This window comes from Dromiciops gliroides, chromosome 5 (genome assembly GCF_019393635.1).
Source record: "Dromiciops gliroides isolate mDroGli1 chromosome 5, mDroGli1.pri, whole genome shotgun sequence".
Taxonomy (NCBI): domain Eukaryota; kingdom Metazoa; phylum Chordata; class Mammalia; order Microbiotheria; family Microbiotheriidae; genus Dromiciops; species Dromiciops gliroides.
The window spans coordinates 57,617,455-57,639,856 of NC_057865.1; the positions used below are offsets into that span (position 1 = coordinate 57,617,455).

The 22,402-nt window shown below is 36.1% G+C and overlaps 1 protein-coding gene across 1 annotated transcript in view; it reads left to right on the forward strand.

The window, feature by feature from the left end:
• The window catches only part of MALRD1 (MAM and LDL receptor class A domain containing 1), a 910,872-nt gene that overhangs the window by 884,696 nt on the left and 3,774 nt on the right, over positions 1-22,402 (forward strand). Inside the window, 1 exon segment of the mRNA XM_043967510.1 lies at positions 21,990-22,062. Within this exon segment, the coding sequence (XP_043823445.1) occupies positions 21,990-22,062 (73 nt within the window).

Here is a 22,402-nt window from a genome sequence, read left to right on the forward strand (position 1 = left end):
GCCCTGCAAAAAATAAATAAATAAGAAAGTCAAAGACAAACAACATAAATTGCCAAATTCTTGATTCTGCCATCATCCCACAAGTGAAGTTTCAAACTTCACTGAAAAATAATGAAGCCATTCACCAAGAACTCCCTTTTTTCCTCTGTTACTCAAATCACATCCCTCAAATATTTCCCTCACTATTCTCTTCTTCCCTGTCTTATATGAAGAAATAGATAATGCTAGGTGGAAATCTACATGTAACCTTGATCCCATCCCCTCTTACTTTCTCCAGCAGATTTCCCCTTCTACCATCCCCCCCTCTAATCTTTAATCTCTCATATCTCTCCTTATCTATTAGTTCTTTCCTGGCTAACTACTCTTACCAGACACCTCCATCTTAAAACAAAGCAAAACAAAAAACCTTACATCTTTTAAACAGTATCATCTACCATTTTCAGTCTCTACTCTTCTTCTTGACTAAAGTTCCTTTTTTCATTTATAATTTTTATTTTTTAATAATCATACTTTAAAAAAAAATTTTAGTGGGGCAGCTAGGTGGCACAGTGGATTGAGCACCGGTCCTGGAGTCAGTAGGACCTGAGTTCAAATCCAGCCTCAGACACTTAACACTTACTAGCTGTGTGACCCCAGGCAAGTCACTTAACCCCAATTGCCTCACAAAAAAAAAAATATTTTAATTTAGTTCCAACTTCTCTGCCTCCCTCCAGTCCATTCCCCACCCATTGAGAAGGCAAGAAGTAAAATACTAATTATGCATGTAAAGTGACATAAAATAATTCTACATTAGTCACACTGCAAAACTAAATAAGTAAATAAAGTGAAAAACAATGTGCTTTAATATGCATTCAGTAATGATCAATTCTCTCTCTAGAGGTGGATTTGACTAAAATTCTTGAAAAGTCATCTCTATTAGATAGTTCTATTTCCTTTCCTACTACTCTCTTCTAAAACCTTTTATAATGTGGCCTCTGACCTCATCATTCTATTAAAACTACACTTTCCAAAGTCATCAGTATTCTGTCAATTGTCAAATCTTTTTTTTTTTTTTTTTGGTGAGGCAACTGGGGTTAAGTGACTTGCCCAGGGTCACACAGTTAGTAAGTGTCAAGTGTCTGAGGTCGGAATTGAAATCAGGTGCTCCTGAATCCAGGGCCGGTGCTCTATCCACTGCGAATTGTCAAATCTAATGTCTTTTTTGTTTGTTTGTTTTTTACTCTTTTTGATCTATTTGCAGCTTTGACATTATAAATGACCCTCTCCTCCTGGACATTCTGTCCATTCTGGGTTTTTGTAACACTACCCTCTTCTGGTTTTCCTCCTATCTGTCTGGCTACCCCTTAGGCTAATGGTTCTTCATTCAGGTCATCTTCAATAATGGTGTCTGCACAAGGCTCTGTCCTGGGTTTTATTCTTCTGTGCTATCTCTCTTGGTAATATTATCAACTCTCTTGGGTTTATTTATCATCACTATGCAAATATTTCACATAGACACAGGATAGATATGCATATATCAAATGGGGGAGGGAGGGAGGCAGAGACAGAGAAACAGAGAGATAGACACACACACAGGGGAAGAGAGACAGAGACAGAGAGAGAAAGAGATAGAGAGAAACAAGGAGACAGAGATTGAGAGAGTACACACACTAGAATAGATATACAGTCAATATATAGCTAGAGATACAGGTACAGCTGGATAGATATAGATTATGTCACTAATATCTCTCCTGAATTCTTTTCCTCTTTTGCCTTTCTTTGTATCCCTATTACCGAGCACAGTGCTTGGCACGTATTAAGCACTTAATAAATGTTTACTAACTGGCTAATAAAATATAATAGAATATTGCTGCTGTGTAAGAAATGAGGATTAGAAAGGATTTAGAGAAACATGGAAACATGGATGAACCATTATAAAGTGGAGTAAGCAGAACCAACAAAACAATATATACATTGACTACAATAATGTAAGTGGAAAGAACAACAATCAAAAAGAAAATACAAAGAAATTCTGGTATTTTATAATTTTAATAACTAAGCTTCAATCTGGAGAACTCAACAACCATTTAATAAGTTAGTGAATGCTGGCTACATTCCCAACACTGAGCTAAGCAATGTTTGGAAATTTTTACTTCTATTCCTTTTTTTTTTTTTTTGCAGATCTTGGGGACTCGAGTGTAGAATATTGCAGATTGTATGGTTGATAGGTTGATGGGTTTTGCTGACCTGCTTTCTTCTTTTCTCTCTTTTTAAATAATTTTTTAAAATTCTACAAGTTAAGACTCACATAGGGAAGATGTAGGAATATATTTGGAAATGAAAGTGATTTAAAATAAAGGTAGCAAAAAATAATTGCCATCAAATGTTTAATGAAAATACATTCTTTGGGCCTAAAAAGAAAACCCAATGAGAAGAGGAAAATTAAAATGAGTTTTCCCAGTGATCAAGATGCCTAGAAATATATATGTGTGTGTATATATATATATATATGTGTGTGTATATATATATTGTGTGTATATATCTATGTATATGTGTATATATGTGTGTGTGTGTATATATATATATATATATATATATATATATATATATATATATCTTATGAAAGAGAAAGCAAGATGTCTTTTTATACTTTCCAGCAGAGATTTTACAATTTTCTTTTGAAGGGAAAAAGGAAGTGAGAAAAGGAAGTTGAAAAGAACCCTGGGACATTGCAGCTTCTCCTTCTTCTTTGACAGTTTATCTTCATCATATGGGTTAAAAAAATCTATTAACTAGTAGAAAGATCTCTGTAAGCCATCAAACCTGAAGAAGAGATGACAAGAAGACAAATTGCCAAGAGAACCTTTCTGAAAAGACAAAAAAAAAGTCAAATAGGTGACTCTATCTGCAAGCATCAGTATAAAAATGACAATGATTAAGAAAGAAAAAAACGACTAATCATTGTAATATACCATTGTGAATATCAATTGAAAAGTTGTTAGACAATTTTCCTATTATATTTGTTTAATGTTTATTTTAATTTGTCAGACATATTTAATAAGCATTTATTAAGTATTGCTATACCTAAGTCATTGGGAATACAATGATAAAAAGGAAATATTTCCACCCCTCAGTAAGCTTATATTCTAATGGGGGCATGTAATGGGAACAGAGAATTAAATGCAATGTAATTTCAGGAGAATAAAAGCAGTACTACTTAGAAAGTTTAGAAAAGGCCTATGAGTTGGGAATTCTAAGAGATGGAGGTCAGGAGAGAATGAATTCTACGTGGAAGAAGCTTTGAGCAAGGGATAGGGTTGGGGGCAAAGACCTTGTACTGCTTCTCACTCTGGGAGAAGGGAAGCTGGTGTGAGATCAGGAATGGAGGGTGGGCTTTTTCTTCATATAGGACAAAGAGGATTCATGATCTATGAAGAGGGAGTAGGAGCACAAGGAATGGAGAAGAAGGTGGTGGAGCTTTCTCCCTACCCCCTCACTTCCCTTACTCCCTGCCCCACAAACTGAGTAGGAGCACAACTGGAGGCTGGTAGGATCCCTTCATATATAACGAGAGTACATGAGAGGTGACCTATAAAGCAAGAAGCAAAAAGGTATGTGATTTTAAAAAAATCACTACTTGCATTGTGGTAGCCAGAGTCCTGAGAGAAAACTAGAAAAGAAAAAAATGGGGGTCTTTGGTAGACACCTTACAACTAGGTGAGATGAACATCTGCTTTTAATTAAAAAATTCTTTAAAATGTTTAAAAACCTCAGTAGATAGGTCCAATCTTACTTCTTGAAATACTGTTTGATGCTGGCCTTCTGTTTCAACAATCAAAAGAAATAGTTGTGTACTTCAATGGAGTGATCTTTTCTAGCACAATAGTGGGATCTTTCTCCCTCTATTCCCCCAGCTTAATCAAAAAAAATTCCATAATTATACTTCCAATGGCAGAATTACTATGGACTTGTGATAGTTTTTAAAATATCAGCTTCCTAAGACATGAGACTTCTTGTTAATGTTTGTCCTTGTTTCTTGAAGATGACCATGACATTGGGGTAATGTCCTGACTTGCACTGGATTGGATTTTTTCATTGAGGGAGGGCTGTGCAAAGTAACTAGAGCCATATGGATCCAATGACAAGATATAGATCAGGATGACAGGAGATGGCCCTGGATGTTTTTAAGACAATTTGGGTTAATTGACTTGCCCAGGGTCACACAGCTAGTAAGTGTCTGAGATTAAATTTGAACTCAGGCCCTCCTGACTTCAGGGCCAGTACTCTACCCACTGAGCTAGGTGGCACAGTGGATAGAGTACTGGCCCTGAAGTCAGGAGAACCTAAATTCAAATCTAATCTCAGACACTTACTAGCTACATACCCTGGGCAAGACATGAGACAAGCATCATGCCTGAAGGTTGCACTTTCATAGGGGACAGCTTATACAAAAGCATGCAGTCATAAGATGGTATCTTGAGTTCCAGGAATGGAAAGCAGACCAGTGTGCCTAAAATGGAGGGAACAGCAAAGAAAATTAGATGAAATCAGTTTAGGAAGGTAAAATGGCAGACAGATTGTGGATTTTTTAAATGCCAGAATAAAGACCTCATATTTTATCCTTGAGAGAATAGGACAAGAATACAGTTGAGACACTGTAGTTCCTATACTTTAGGAATATGCACTTTACATCTATGAGAAGTGTGAATTGGAGACAATAGTTACTCAAAATGGGAAGAATAATAAGGCAGATCTTGTAATAGTCTGGAGAAGAAGTGAACTATGAAAGTGGAACTGAGAGTGGAGAAAAGGATTTAGAAGCCAGAAGTGTTTTGGAGGTAGCCCTTTAAAAAATATTATTGTAGAAAAGATCTCAGTTAATTTTGAAATTTGGAATTAGAATTTTGAAAATTACAATTTTCTTTTTTTTTTGTGGGGCAATGAGGGTTAAGTGACTTGCCCAGGGTCACACAGCTAGCAAGTGTTAAGTGTCTGAAGCCGGGTTTGAACTCAGGTCTTCCTGAATCCAGGGCCGGTGCTCCATCCACTGTGCCACCTAGCTGCCCTGAAAATTACAATTTTCAAAGGTCAAATGGATCTTTGCAACTCATTGTAACTTCAAGGCCTTAGTTTGTCAGCATACTGTACTTAAATAGCAGAGCTCTTTTCCTCCACACAGAGTGATAACAGCTAGTTTTCTTTGTCAGAGAGAATGCCCTGGATAAAATGGGCAACATTTGGCTTTGTCGTAAGGTTAAATTACAAGGCTCTGGTTTCCCACCATCTTCATTAATGACAACCATATTCATGTATTGCTATCCTCCCCTCCCCCCCCCCGAAAAAGGTAATATAAATAATTAGTCCTTTAAATACTACCTGCTTTTATGGCTAATTATGCTGTTCTTTCTCCTGGGGAGGGGATTGGGGCGGGGGGAGCATTTGGCAAGAGGAGAAGTAGGAAACTTGGAGCAATTCTGCATCCTGTGAATACATTTAGTAAAACTAACTGGTTATTCATGTGATCTGGCTTTGGGACCCTGGATGATTAATCCTTTCCTTTCCTTTCTGTGGTATTTTTTTTTTTGGTTGTTAGAAAAATTTAATTCTCTGAACTTGTTTCACCCAAACATATACTTTATCTGGTTTCTTACATATTTGGAACTGCCCAGTTGTACACTTAAAATTTCTCCCCCTTAATTGGGTTCTCCTTTCTGGAATTATGCTTGTCTGGGCTCATTTAGTTTGTTTTCCTTCTTTCTTAAGTTGACTTTTAACACCACTAGGACTAGTAGCAGCAATGGCAAGGTTTACAGATTCATGTTTCACTCCAGCCTGCCTGTTTGTAGTCAGTCTCTCTCTCTCTCTCTCTCTCTCTCTCTCTCTCTCTCTCTCTCTCTCTCTCTCTCTCTCTCTCTCTCTCTCTCTCTCTCTCTCTCTCTCTTCCTCCCTCCCTTCCCTCTATTCTCTATCCCTCTTTTCCCACCCTGTCCCCTCCTTCCCTCTTTCTCTCTCCCTATCCCTCCTTCCCCACTCTCTCTGCCTCTCTCTCTCCCTCTCCCATGCCCCCACCCATATGTTATCATCAGTTATCATTTTGCATTGCATATAGTAACTAAGCATTTTTCTAAGAAAATTTTGTTGGTTACGTTTGATTTATCTTCTCCCATTCTGAAACTATTCCAATGTAGTCCTGAGGTCTGAGAAAGCACAAATCTATTTCCCCACATTGCAGCTGTGGGTTATTAATTTCCAATCTGAGTAATCCTTTGGTATGGTTAAACAAAAACGAATATGACAAGAATATGATTCACATTAGTTGCTATTATTCTCAATATTCAGCAAAATTATCTACATAAATAGGTTCAAATCAGGTACTTGGGCCAGTATCTGCTCCTTTGTGAAGCAATGTACAAAAGAACCAGAAAGTGATTTGTAGGAAGCACTTGGTACTAACCATGACCATAGTTAACATGTTGCAGATAGAAAGACACCACATATCTTTATCTAATGATTCTGTTTCCTTCATTTAGAATGCAGAGCCCCGTACTCAATATCAGGCTGCATCTCCAGAGAGTGATATTATGTAGAATGAAGACTCAAGGGATGACTCTGAAGGATTTGGGAAGCTCTTTTCCCCTAGCAGTATAGCTCATTACATAGATTATCAGTTATTATCCATTAGTAAACTAGACTTAATGATATTGAAGTAAGGAGTATTTACTATAGAAGTATAACAAAGCCACTTGTTATAAAATATTTCCTCTACCAGAGGTTTATAATAGTTTCTTTTTTTAATCATAAATGTATTTTATTATTTCCCATTTACATGTAAACATAGTTTTTAACATTTGTCTTTTTTGAGATTTGAAAGTCCAAATCTTTCTCTCTTACTCCATTCTATCACCCTCCCCAAGACAGAAAGCAATCTGATGTAGATTATATATGTAAAATCACATTAAACATATTTCTGCATTAGTCATGTTGTGAAAGAAAAATCAGAACAAAAGGGAAAAGCTTCAAAAAAGAAAAAAAAAGTAGAAACAGTATGACTTAATATAATTCCAGATTCCACAGTTCTTTGTTTTGGATAAGGAGAGCATTTTCCAACATGAGTCCTTTGGAATTGTCTTGGATCATTGTATTGCTGAGAAAAGCTAAATCTATCATTTTTGATAATTGCACAATGTTGCTGTTACTGTATACAATGTTATCCTGGTTCTGCTCACTTCACTCAGCATCAGTCCATTTAAGTCCTTCCAGGTTGTTCTAAAATCTGTCTACTCATCATTTCTTACAGCATAATAGTATTCCATTACATTCATGCACCAACAAGTTCTTCAGTCATTCCCCAATTGATGGGCATCCCCTCAATTTCCAATTCTTTGCCACCACAAATAGAGCTGCCATAAATGGTTTTTGTACACGGGGTCCTTTTCCCTTTTTTATTATCTCTTTGGGATAGACACCTAGTAGTGGCATTACACCCATAGTAGAGACATAGTAGTGGCATTATACCCATAGCCCTTTGGGCACAGTTCCTAATTGCTCTTCAGAATGCTTGTATCAGTTCGTAACTCCACCAACAATGCATTTGTGCTCCAATTTTTCCACAATTTCTCCAACATTTATTATTTTACTTTTTTGTCAGATTAGTCAATCTGATGGGTGTGATGTAGTACCTCAGAGTTGTATTAATTTGCATTTAACTAATCAATAGTGATTTAGAGCAATTTTTCATATGACAGTAGCTAGCTTTGATTTCTTCATATGAAAACTGCCTGTTCATATACATTGACCATTTCTCAATTGGGGAATGACTTGCATTCTTATAAATTTGATTTAGTTCCCTATATATTTTAGAAATAAGGCTTTTATCAGAAACACTGGCTGTGTAAATTGTTTCTCACTGTGATAGACTTGATTCTTCTCAGCAAACAATGGTACAAGAAAGTTTCAAAGGATTCATGATGGAAAATGCTCTCCAAATCCAGAAAAAATGAACTGTGGAATATGGATGCAGATTGAACCATACTATTTCTTTTGTTTTTGGTGCTGTTGTTTTTCTTTTTTTGAGGTTTTTCCTTTTTGCTCTGAGTCTTCTTTCACAGCATGATTAATTCAGAAATATGTATAATGTGATTGGATAACCTATATCAGATTACTTGCTCTCTTAGGGAGGGGGGAGGGAGGGGAGGGAGGGAGAAAAATTTGGAACTGGAAATCTTACAAAAATGAATGTTGAAAACTATCTCTACATGTAACTGGAAAATAATAAAAATAATTTAGTAATTAAAAAAGAAATTGTTTCTCAGCTTTCTGCCTCCCTTCTAATTTTGGATGCATTGTTTTTGATTGTACAAAAACTTTTTAACTAAATGTAATAAAAATTATCCATTTTGCATTTCATAAAATTCTCTATCTCTTGTTTGGTAATAAATTCTTCTCCTCTCCATAGATCTGAGAGGTAAACCATTGCTTCCTCTCCTAATTTACTTATGGTGTCACCCTTTATGTCTAAACCATGTATATGATACAGTTTTATACAAGAACAAAGTCCAGGGGAAAATGGACTCAAGCTTAGAACAAACATGTGGCAAAGGGGTAGCATGCTGCTCCTGGAAGTTCTTTTTCTAGAGTGCTTAAGAAGTTCTCCTTAAATATGATATAACTGTTCTGCTGAATTCCTTGTAGGGTTTTGAATCTGCCTTATGTAGCTGCATCCACTCTATCCTCAGTTCCCCAATGAAACCACCAAAATCAATTATTGTTGTCACAGAGACACTTCCAGGACACAGGTGGAGAGTCCAAATCCACTATTTATTTGAAATTCCTAAATTGTTCCTCTGACCAAGGTGGGAAAAAGAGGCTGAAATTTTCTCTGCTCCCCTGGCCAGGTGATTAGTATTTGGCTGGAAATTCTCACAACTAAGCCTTCATATACCTTAATACAAACTATTGATCTGGTTTTATAAAAACCCTGCAGGGTTTGACTAACTTCCTCAACCAATCTCAAAGCACACTTCATCTCACAAGTCGTTGAAATAATAATTAATAATAATAATAATAATAATAATTTACATAGTGTTTTAATTTTTGTGAAACACACTGTGCTAAGCCATGGGAATACAAAGAAATGAAAAAATGTATAATATAAAGAGATAGTCTCTCAGAATATAATTTTTCAAAAGCCTTTTTCTTCCTCATATCTTCATGAACGAAACCCTAAATACATGTATGAATTACTATAAAAAAGATTTTTGTAGAAATGGGAAATAGGGGCAGCTAGATGGCACAGTGGATAGAGCACCGGCCCTGGAGTCAGGAATACCTGAGTTCAAATCCGACCTCAGACACTTAACACTTACTAGCTGTGTGACCCTGGGCAAGTCACTTAACCCCAATTGCCTCACCAAAAAAAAAACAAAACACATATATACAACACCCCCCCCAAAGAAGAAATGGGAAATTGGTTATACAGAACTGTAATTATTATCATCATTATTTTTTTTTTTAGTGAGGCAATTGGGGTTAAGTAACTTGCCCAGGGTCACACAGCTAGTAAGTGTTAAGTGTCTGAGGCCGGATTTGAACTCAGGTACTCCTGACTCCAGGTCCGGTGCTCTATCTACTGTGCCACCTAGCTGCCCCCCAGAACTGTAATTATTGATGCTTTCTCTGTCATTTGATCTTTAGTAGAAATGTTGTGATATCTCAAGGAGAAGGCCATTGCTGCCTAGAGACAATATGGGAAGGCTTCATGGAATAAATTCTGTTTGATTCAACTTTCCTCATTCTATATCACTTCTTATTTGATTTCCTACATTGCTTTATTTACTTGATATTTATCACTATGGCTCATAATGCTCTATTGAACTCATTTGCCATAATTTAATTTACTCTGCCCTGATCATCAAATAGATTGTTTATAGTCCTTCATGTCAAAAGTAATTTCCCCTAATTTTTAAAAAACAAATCTGCACTCCTCACCCTTTGATAGTGTTAGGATATTGTTCTGAATAAAGAAATCATTGAAGGAGCCAAGATGGCAGAGGAAAGGTAGTAACCTCTCAGAGCTCGCTACATGATCACTCCTAAACCCTTCAAATAATACCATAAAATAATTCCTGGAGCATCAGAACCCACAAAAGGACAGGGTGAGATAATTTTCAAGCCAAGGATGGCTTAGAAGGTCGACTGGAAATGTCTGTTGTGCTAGGGTAGGAGTGGAGCCCAGAACCAGGATACACCAACACAGGTTCAGCCCCAAGCAGGACTCATCAGAGAAAGAAACCTCTGGAGTTTCAAGTAGCAACCATAGTGAGACAGAATTCTGTTTCTAGGTTAAAGAGCAAGGCAGCCTGGGGAAATCTACAGACAAGAGCACAGGCCAGGGGAGTGATTAACCTGCCTTTTCTTAAATTGATCCACCTGGGACCAAATGAAGCTTGGGACAGTGCTTCCTGGACGTAGGGCCCCACTTTAAGAAGGAGTTAAAAGTCAAGAAATAGAATAGAAAAAATGAACAGACATAAAAAATGTGGACCATTGAAAGCTTCTTTGGTGACAAGGAAGATCAAAATACACCATCACAAGAAGATAACAAAGTCAAAGTTCCTACATACATAGCTTCCAAGAAAAATATGAATTGGTCTTGGGCCATAGAAGCACTCAAAAAGGACTTTGAAGATAAAGTAAGAGACCTAGAGGAAAAAATGGAAAGAGAAATAAAAATGATGCAGAAATGTCATGAAAAAAAAGTCAACTCCTTGAAAAACCAAATGGAAAAGTTCTCTGAAGAAAGTAATTGCTTAAGAATTAGGATTGAACAAATGGAAGCTAATAACTTTATGAAAAATCAAGACATAATAAAGCAAATCCAAATGAATGAAAAAATAGAGGACAATGTGAAATATCTCCTTGGAAAACAACTGACCTGGAAACTAGATTCAGGAGAGATATTTTAAAATTCTTGGACTCCCTGAAAACCATGATCACGGAAAGACCTTAGGCATCATCTTCCAAGAAATTGCCAGGGAAAATTTCCCTGATATTCTAGAAGCAGAAGGTTAAATGGAAATTGAAAGAATCCACCCATCACCTCTTGAAAGAGACCCCAAAATGAAAATTCCCAAAAATATTATAGCCAAATTCCAGAGCTCCCAGGTCAAGGAGGAAATATTGCAAGCAGCTTTAAAAAAAGGAATTCAAATACCGTGGAGCTATAGTCAGGATAACACAAGATCTAGCAGCTTCTACACTAAAGGACTGGAGGGCAGGGAATATGATATTCTGGAGGGCAAAGGAATTGGGATTACAACCAACAATGACCTACCCAGCAAAACTGAGTATAATCTTTCAGGGGAAAAAATGGGACTTCAATGAAAAAAGAGGACTTTCAGGCATTTTTGATGAAAAGACTTGAACTGAATAGAAAACTTGACTTTCAAATACAAGACCCTAGTAAAGTATAAAAACGTAAACAGGAAAAAGAAATTATGAGGGATGTTAAAATGTTTGCATTTCTACATGGGAAGATGATACTTATAACCCATAAGAACTTTCTCAATATTGGGCAGCTGAAAGGAATAAATTTGGACAGAGGGCACATGTGGAAATTGATTATGAAGAGATGATATCTGTAGAGCATTTATTATTTGTTTATAATTTTTTGTGGGGGCAGTTAGGTTTGGGGGGCATGCCCAGGGTTACACAGTTGGTGAGTGTCTTATATCTGAGTCCAGAATTGGGCTCAGATCCTCCTGGATCCAGGGCAGGTGCTTTGCCCACTGTGTTACCTAGATGCCCCATGATGACATCTTTGAAATAAAATTAAGGGGTTAGAGGATTGCACTGAGAGAAAGGGACAGAGGAAGTGAAATGGGGCAAAGTATCTCATATAAAAGAAACAAGAAAAAGCTTCTGGAGTGGAGAGGAAGGTAGGGGATGAGCGGGGGAGTGAATGAAACTTACTCCCATCAGAATTGGCTCAAAGAGGGAATAACATGCACATTCAAGTGGCTGTAACAATATGTCTTGCCCTGCATGGAAGTAGGAGTAGAAGGGGAAGGGATGAAGGAAGGGAGGGCAGATTGGGGGAGGGGTACTCAGAAGCAAAACACTTTTAAGGAGGGATAAGGTAAAAGAAGATGAAAAAGAGAGTAAAATCATGGGGAGTGAATAGGATGGAGGGAAACAGAGTTAGCAATAGTAAATGGGGGAAAATTTGAAGCAGAGGCAAGAGCAATGTAAGATGAGGGTGAGGATGATGATGGTACTTACTTTGCTGGGCTATTGTGAAGAAAATTCTTTTTCAGGTATAAGGTACTATATAAAGTTAGCTATTATTATGGTTGCAATAATCAACCTCATGGGTGTTTTGTAAGGAAATCTTCCTTTAAAGTACTATGTAAGTGTAGTTTAGTGTATATATATAAATATATAAATATATATATATAAATATATATATATATAAATATATATATATATATATATATATATATATATATATATATATATATATATATATATATATATATATATATATATATATAAAAGATCAGCAAGATGGTATCAGAAAATCCTGGAAAGACTTGCATGAGTTTATGCAAAGGGAAATGTACTGTATAGAAAATAACAGCAATATTGTAAGACGATCTGCTGCAAATGACTTAGTTATTTTCAGCAATGCAATGATCCAAGAAAACTTTAGAGGACTTATGAAAATTCAGTCCATGTACAGAGAAAGAACCAAAGGTACCTGAATACAGATGGAAATATATGTTGTTGATATTGATGTTAGTTCTTTTTTCTAAAGTTTTTTTGTCTGCTATGTTTTGCATGACTACATATGTATAAATTATATTAAATGGCTTGAGTTCTTAGTGGAAGGATGAGAATTTGTAACACAAAGTTTTAAAAATCGATGTTAAAATTTGTTTTTACATGTAAGGTGGGGGAAAATTCTAAATAAATAAAATAATGAATTAAGAAAAAAGAAGAAAAAAGAAATCATTGAGTAAAAAGGTATGAACAGTTTTATAAATCTTTCTCCAAGTATTGTGACAATTCATAGCTCCATAATTATGTTCCAGTTCTTCCTTACCAGTTCTGAATGTTTTCACCAAACTATATTTTCAGGGGGGGTTTGCCCTATTCCTCTTTGCCTATAATATATACCAAGGTTTATGTTTACCTAGTTTGAAGGATCTTATGAAGTCCTTCATATAATTTCCCTACTACTTTATCCTCTATACCAACTGTGGTTTTCTGAACTATAATTATCTTCACAGTGGTCATTTTGCTTATAATTGCCTTGAGCACTCCAAGAATAAAACATCTAGCATCCTAAAAAATGGTGTTTCATCACCATTTGGATGTATTCTGAAGTAAGGTTGAGTCTAATGAAAATGTTCAGTCATTTATCACTTGAATTAAGCAAAATAAACAAAGCAAGCCTATCAGTCCCACAAGTACTAATGAGCTGATTAACACGCCAGCAGTTAAATGTTGATAGAAGGCATGAGAACTGGATGATTCATAGATTCCCTTATCCCACTCCGATTTTATGTCCCTATATCACCATAACTGAAATAGAAAGAAGTAAGCCACCAGAGACTGAGGGATATTAATTGTGTTAATCTCATCTGTGGGTCATCTTATCAAGCAAATTCATAACTACAGCCAGTATCCTGGTGGTGAATTAGGCTAGTCCTCATGTAGTAGTCATAATCTTTCATTGGGGATATATGCAAAGTATTCTGGTAGATTCTAGAATTTTTACCCTGTCAATGTAGTCTTTGAAAACACAGTTAAGGATTGTAGAAAGAGAAAGGAGAAGAGAAGAAAGCTAAGGGGGAAAGGGCACAAAAAGGTTAAGGTCAACCTCTGAAATGAGCCAGTAAGAGAGGAAAAAGAAGCCAGATAGTCCAACATAGGGCAAGACATGATCTCAGATACCCTACTCAGAATGATTAACGAAAAGATTAAAGATGAAATTAGATAGCTTGAGCTTGAGGGGGAAAAGGAAAGGCAATTAGATAGTTTAGAACAGAAAGCAGAAAACCTTACCCAAGAAGTAGATTGCCTGAAAATAAAATTGAGTAAACAGAACTCAATGATTCTAAAGGAAAAACAAAAAAATTAAATTAAACAAAAAGGATGAACATGTAAGATACTTAATTGCATAAACAACTCTCCTTGAAAACAACTTGCTAAAAGATAACTCTAGAATTATCAGAATTCCTGAAAAATTTGACCAAACAAGAAACCTGGATAGCATATCATAAGAGTGAAATAAAAAGTCATAAAAGTTTTTAGAACTTTTAGAAACAGAAAGCAAACTGAAAAAAATTTTAAAACCCTGAAAGAATCCCCACAAGTTGAAGATAGGAATATTAAAGTCAAAATCCAAATCTTCCAGATCAAAGGGGGAAATATATTGCAAACAGCCAGGAAAAAAAAATGGAATTCAAGTAGTAAGGATCACACTACCATAAAGGAGAGAAAATCTTAGGACATAATATTCCAAAATATAAAGCTTATAATGACAAATAATTTGCCTTATAATATTGAGTATAATTCTACAGGTGGAAAAATGTACATGTACAAATCTTTAGTAGAATGGAGGGCTTTTAAGTACTCCTGATAGAAATGAAAGATATGGATATTATCTTTAAAATACAAACATAAGAGAAAAGAGGAAACTAGAAAAGTAAAGACATTCAAACACTTGAAATAGACTATATGATAGTGAAGTCATTACATTTCCAAAAAGGAGAGGAGACAAATTTCTCTTTAGAGTAAAATTGCCTTCCAGGGTCACAGTACATTTGAAAGACAAAGGATTTGCCCTTGATTTTGCTCACTTTAGTGAGTTTTAGTAAAGGAAAATAAAAGAGGGGCAAAAAATAAACTAAGTAACAAGGGAGAAATAAGTAGAAATATATTATTTTGCATAAATACACAAGAGGAAAACTACAAAAACATGAAGAAAAGGGCAGCTGAAATAAGCATTTCATGTACTTTACTTTTATCTAAACCAGAAAAGGGAGAATTGGATGTACACATGTTTGGTATAGAAATGCATTAATCTCAACATAAAAATCTTGAGGGAAACAGAAGAGGGAAAAGAAAATTTTCAAAAGAAAGAAAAAAAGAAGGGAAGAGTTATAAGTAAAGTAAACTTCAGTTTTAGAGCATAGGTCATAAAGGATTTGAAATTTTTGCAGAAACACTAAATGAGAGGAGAAACAAATCTGAATTGTTATTACCTGTTATACATTCGGCAGGGCTCAGCTTTTTCTAAAAAATATTTTATTGTATAAGCTTAATATAAATCAACAGCATGTTATAACAATCTCAAAAGCTGCATCATCTTGGCATAAGGAGTTGATAGTCCTGGTCAGTGTATTGTGCCCCATAAATGCCCAGATAGTTGATTTTGTTCAGTTCTGAACTTCATACTTTGAAAAGGTCATTGATAAGCCAGCAAACATCCAGAGGGAGTTGTCTGCCTTGTTGAAAGCTTGGGGTTAGGGCAGTTTCATGTCTAATAATTTAAAATATTCATCATCTAATATAATCAGGATGTGAAAGCAAGATGCAGTGCATCATATTAAAGAGCTTTGTAGTTAGATTCAAAAGTAACCCTTTCAAGTCCCAGATCTGACACGTGTATCATGTCAAGCTAGTCAATTCACTCTTCAGGGTGTTCATTTGTAAAATAAGGATGGGAGAGGAATTTCACTAGATGTATCCTAAAGTTACCCCTCCCAGGCAGAAATCTGTGATCTGTCATTTATGACCTGCTAATTGATAAAATCATTACAGAAACTTGCAAAGCCTCCTAATCCTCATAGGTTCTTTCTACCAAATTAAAGTTATTAATTCAGATGACCAGCCATTTAAATTCTGATCCTCTTTTTGTTTTCCTTTTTTTTGGGGGGGGCATGAAGGTTAAGTGACTTGCCCACGGTCACACAGTTAGTAAAGGTAAAGTGTCTGAGGCTGGATTTGAACTGAGGTTCTCCTGAATCCAAGGCAAGTGCTTTATCCACTGTGCCACCTAGCTGCCCTGATCCTCTTTTTCAAAGTGTGTTGACATTTTCTGAATGATGCTAAGTGGTTCTGCACACTTTCAAATTAACAGGAACAAGAATAATTAGCACATTTTACTTGCATGGATAAACATATTTATTGCCAAAGACCATTCTTTGGGGACCATAAATGACCAATTGATTTCACATTTATGATTGTTGTTAAGGTGCTCATGTAATTCTTTCCTGTAAGAATATCATAAGACCTCTTTGGTTTTACTAGTACAAGATGTTGAGAGATGTTTTGGTAGCTATGAGTAAGTAGCCTAACATTTTCAGGATTTTTTTTTTCTGAATCAAATGGACAGAACTAATATAGATTCATAATGTAAAAAACAAATGGGGGCAGCTAGGTGGCGCAGTGGATAAAGCACCAGCCCTGGATTCAGGAGTACCTGAGTTTGGATCCGGCCTCAGACACTTAACACTTACTAGCTGTGTGACTGAGCAAGTCGCTTAACCCCCCTTGCCCCACAAAAACAAACAAAAAAAAAAGTTCATGAATTAAGTTAATGAATTTATTTTAAACCAATAGTACTTTTTATTACATTAGATTAACATTAACAGAGTAGTCCTTATTTGTGTTGCCACAACACTGAAGGGAACACATAACAAATAGTATTAACACTTATTTATAATGGTCATATGCATGATTACTTTAAGTCACTTGCACATCCTTTGCAACCTTACCTCCTCTCTTCCCCATTCTGTTTGACAGCGTTCTGACAAATTATAGAGAGTTGCTTATGTTTTCTGATCCTCTTTTTTCCCTTTAAACCTTGTTAGGGGCTTATTATTCCCTTTACTTACAATCAGACTGTGAACCACAGTTGTCTACACTGATACTGCTCAATTATTTCCGAAATACACTCTGATTTCTTTCTCACTTGATGTTTATAGCCACCTCCGACTCAAATCAACCTTCAGTTTAGTTTCCTTCATTGCAATGAGTGTTGTTTTCCTCCCACATCCATTTCACAGTATTCTTTTTAAGCAGAATTACTCTTCCTGTTAGCTATACCCAATGACAGTGAAATGATTTTCTCAGTTTCCCCATTAAGTGAATTACTTTTGGGACACATATACTCCCGCAAAATTAAAATTGGCATATCCAGGTCAGAATTACCCTCACTCTACCTGTATTGACATTTCTCTCACAGGTCTGGTAAAAGCTGACTTATCTCTTTGCAACCACCATCAAAATTACTTTTCCCCTGCTAGCTTCAACCACCCACTCATTTATTCCAAAAGGTTATAATGTTGAAAATGCTGGATATATGTTCATTTTTTTATATATACCATGCAATATCTTATAGTCAATACAGATTTTTGTAGAGTCAATAATGTTTAAGTTAGGAAAATCTATGAAGATTGTCTTGTCCAAGTCATCATTCTTTAGCAAAGGTTACACAATATGTTTTTCATCCCCTTCATGCATAATGTGTAAGTAATTTTTTCCTTGCAAATTTGGAACTTAAAAGAAGTTATCCACGTTTCCTAACCTTCTCATTTATGCTTACCACATTCCATCTTACACTTTAATTACCCTTCTCTATGAAATTTTAAGCTTCTTGCAAGGCCTATGTCCTATTGCATTCTGTGTCCTCAGTGCAAAGCACTGACCTTTGCTTGTTTTAAGGTCTCAATAAAACTATGTTGAATCAAAAGGATGAATGAATTAAAAAAAACATTTAGGTGATTACCATGTGCCAAGAACTGTTGATAGAAAAAGCTAACCAGCCCATTTTTATGGAGTTCATGTTCTAATTGGGGAAGATAACACACAAAAACAATTCCAGCTTTAGGTCATATTGAAGAGCCTATAATTCCAAAATCCTATCCATAGTCATAGCACAGATGGCAGTGGGCAGAGAGTAGGAGAGAGGAATGGTAGGGCTTGGTAAAGGAAGAGAGGGTAAAAGCAGGGTAGATGATAAGAGCTGTAGTAACTTAGGATATAGTGGCAGGGCAGATTTTAAAATGTAGTGGTACTCCATCTGATTGGATGAAGATGGGCCGGTGAATACATTTTCATCAAAGCAGTCAAGACATATTAGCATTCAAGAAGTTAGATGGATTCTAGGACAGACAAATGGGGTGGGGGGGGGAGTGGAAGGAATGGGAGATGAGCACCTACAACAATGAAGATGGGTCTTCTTACCCAGCAGTTGTCTTGGGTTGATTAAACTTATTTGAATCAGGGAAATAATTTATTTCACACAAATGGAAATATCAACCTTTGGTAGGTCCAGGCCGCATGTCATCATTATCATCATCAAGTGTGATATATTAGACTGTTAGGTTTTAGTATTATAAATCCTAGAAAATATCCATAACCGAGTCATATTGAGTGCTTCCTACAGAAATGCAAATAGCAGTCCTTCCATACCTTCTCATTCCATATAATTCATATTCCTGTTCTTCCATATACCCTATAAAAGATCTGTCCAAAATACTCCATATTTTCCTCTGAATCTTTTAGCATTTTGGACAACAGCAGCATAACATCTAGGCTGTCTATCTAGGCTGGTTGTTTTGCCTCCCTTTCCATCCATACATAAATTCCTCTTCAAATAAGTCTTTGTTCCTAAATTTCATTAGAGTTGTAGCCACCATGTGTTGTTTCATATACTTTTTGGTTATCAGCAGTATTGATCCTTCCATGATTGTATTCTATGCATTCTGGAATTTGGAGATTATTTGTGATAAAATGGTAGTTTTTTGCAGTAGAAGGCAGTTCAAGTTCATGAGGCCAGCAGAGTTCCTCAAGTATGATTCAAAATATATAGATATATTTATAGTTAATTATTATGTTATATATATGTATCATTATATACATATATAGTTATACAGAGAGTTATAGAGTTATACATACACACATACATGCATACAAACGTACCTATAGTCATAAAATGAAGCCCTATTCAAGATGAAATTGTGTAGCTGATTTTATAGCAAATTGCCATAAAACTACAGAGGTCTGGAAGCAAGATATATGGTTTTAGCCCCTAATACACATGGAGAATTTAATGTCTACCAAGCATAATTACCCTGAGTGGAAATAACTTGGGACATTCTCTTATATTCAAAGAAAAACATCATAGATTTTTCTCCATTTTCAAAATCTCTGATTTCTTCTTGCCCTCAGTGTGGTCATAATAGACAAAGATCATGGGTGGCATCATGGTTCCTGAAGAATTTAAAATCTAGAGGAACCATGGAGATTCTCTAGTTTAAAATCTAGAGGAACCATGGAGATTGCTCTAAGTGTCGGTCACATCCAAAACCTTGAAATCAAGCCAATACTGGCACTGTATCCCTTGTTTCTGGAATGAATAATAAGTTTTGAGTCAGAGCACCTGGGATCAAATGTGATACTTAAAGCTAGTAGAGATGGGTTCCAGAGTAGATATAATGCTGGTTATGATTCAGGAAGACCTGAGTTTAAGTTAGGCCTCAGACACTTATTAACTGTAAGTAGCTGGGCAAGTTACTTAACTATGACTCAGTGTAATCAACTGTAAACTGGGCATGATGATAGTGTCTACTTTCCAGGGTTGTTGTGAGGATTAAAAGAGGTACCATTTGTAAAAATGCTTGGTTTTACAAATTAAGTGTGTGTTTAATAGATATTAGTTTCTTTCCTTCCTTCCTACCTGTCGGATCTCAGGAAAGTCATTTAATTTCTTTGTGCTCCATTTTTCTCATCTGGGAAATGAGGTTGTTGGACTAGGTCTCTTCCAGCTACAAACTTATGATTGCTTCTTGGGAGAGGAGAAATTAGACATTCTTGTGGAATGTCTGTCGCCTAAGGTTTTGAGGATGTTTTGATGACTTGAACTCGTTACATTTTGCCACACTCCTCTTATATGATTGGGTAAAGGTCTCTCATAATTATGCAGTTTTTTTCTAGGTACTCTCAAGATATTGGTTACTACTTGGTTGGTTGTCTGATCTTCCATTTACCATATTTTGTAGCTTATTCTTTTTTTTGGTGAGGCAATTGGGGTTAAGTGACTTGCCCAGGGTCACACAGCTAGTAAGTGTTAAGTGTCTGAGGCCGGATTTGAACTCAGGTCCTCCTGACTCCAGGGCTGGTGCTCTATCCACTGCGCCACTTAGCTGCCCCTTGTAGCTTATTCTTCATCACATATTCTTTAGATAGTTCATAGTAATGTGCACTGGCTTCTTGGTGTGTATGTGTGTGTGTGTGTGTGTGTGTGTGTGTGTGTGAACTTCTATTCAAGAGCTTTCTGCATATTAATAAATTTTCTTTTGACCCCTAAGATACCATGTAAACAGGCATGATCATTTGAGACTCTAGTTGACCATAAGAAGAGATATATATTTAGACTAGAGAATGAAATGCCAATGACAGGTATGAGAAAATAATTATTAATAATGAATTTCTTGGGGGAACCCAGAGATCAGTTTGTCCTTTCTCCCTCCCAACTCCAGATAGTTTAGCTCTTTTCTGGGACAAGCCCAAGGGAGTAGAGGAAATGGAGATTGATTCTTTTGTTTAGCTAGGTGAAACACTACAGCCAGACACTGGACTTTGCCCTTTTGCATATTATCTAGATCACCTTCAAATCATTTCAATCAATGGGACTGAATGATGCTATAACCATTTGGCTTAGATCAATGTGTAGTGACCTGCCTCAAGCTAAGCAGGATAAAACCCTTGGCCACACCAGGGTCGCTCTCTCTCTCTCTCTCTCTTTTTTTTTTTCCCTTTCCTGTACCTCTCTCTGGCCTCACTTTCATTTGGTGTGTGCTAACCCTTTTAGGACTATATAGGTATGAAGGCCTGAGACTATGAGAAGTTAAGGAGATATATGGTTGATTCTTTACTGGTATAGATGATATTAATTAATAATAAATGCTCACTGTCAAAACGGGGACAATAACCATTAATATACAAGTAGCAATTGATTTATAAAGTACAGTTTAACAAAATAATTTTTAAAATGCAGGCTTCATTGAGGATGAATATGAGATTCAAAGGGAAATCTTTAAAACAACACTGAAGTTTTTAATGATACTTCAGGACTTTTAAGCAGGCATGTAATACTTATTCAGTGGAACCTGTCTCAAAGGCCTCTGCCATGAGCCTACACTTTAGTAATTCAGTCTCTTTCAACAGATACCTCTGCCCCGCCCCCCCCCATCCACAACCCACACTTATGGTGGACAATTAAAATTTTCATCAGCCTTACCCACACTTCACAGCCTTGTCAAGGTGAGTCAAGGACCAGTAACTAACTTCACAGAAAAAAAGAAGATTTAAAAGGGGAGGAATAAGACACAGGGAAGAGAATAAAGGGAAAGAGCAGAGAGTGGAAAGAAGATGAGGAGAAAAAGAACAGGCGGAAGGGAGCAGAAAATGAAGAATAGAAGGAAGAGATGACAGATTATGAAAAGAGAAAGTATAGGAAGAGAGTAGATAAGAGAAGAAATAGGAGGAGGAAAAAGAGACGAGGAGGAGCCAAGTTTTTCATTAGGTTATTTTAAGAAGTAATAACCTTTCATAGTTAAACTTTGCCCTGGACATTGTGGGTCCACAGACTGGTAAATGATTCTTCTGTATTCTCTTTGGCTAAAACACTGAGATCTTTAAATCACATGCATAAATTTAGAGAATTTTTGAAAAATATATTTTTGTCACTTCTTTAACGTGACTGCCTTTATCTAGAAGACCAAGAGTTCAGAGTTCAAATTACATTTGTCTTCAGGAATGTGGTTACTTTTGGAATCTTTGAATCATTTTTACTTATGGTAATGTATTCATTAAAAGTAAGCACTTGTTGGCTAGACAATGTGTCTCTCTTCTTGTTTTCTACAAGATGTAACTTGAAAATACACTTGAAAGCCTCTTTTAATTCCTACCATTCTATGTGACACTTTGTTTTAAAGGAAACCTGAAGAAACAGCTCATGCTTTTGCCAATCCTATGTACAAAGATGGGAGTCGTTCAGAGAAAACAGAGGTAGGTGGCCATGGGGCCTGCCTTGTTTCAGTGATGGAAAATCTAAAACCGCAATATTGTTCTTACATGTTTCCACATCCCAAATGAACACAGTTCTTTTGTGGAGTTATTTGAATAAGGAAAATGAAGATTTCAATTTTGCTAAATTCCCTATGGGACATTTTTGGCCCAAGTATATTCTCAACATGCTAGTAAAGTCAGCTCAGTGTTAAGTGACTCTCTGTGGTTACTGTTCAAATTCAAACAGTGCTGACAAATCTGGAAAATATCAGTTTAAGCCACAGAGTATTAGTCAGCTATTCACAGCAAATGTCCTTTGGATATCTTCCAGTTTTTTCCT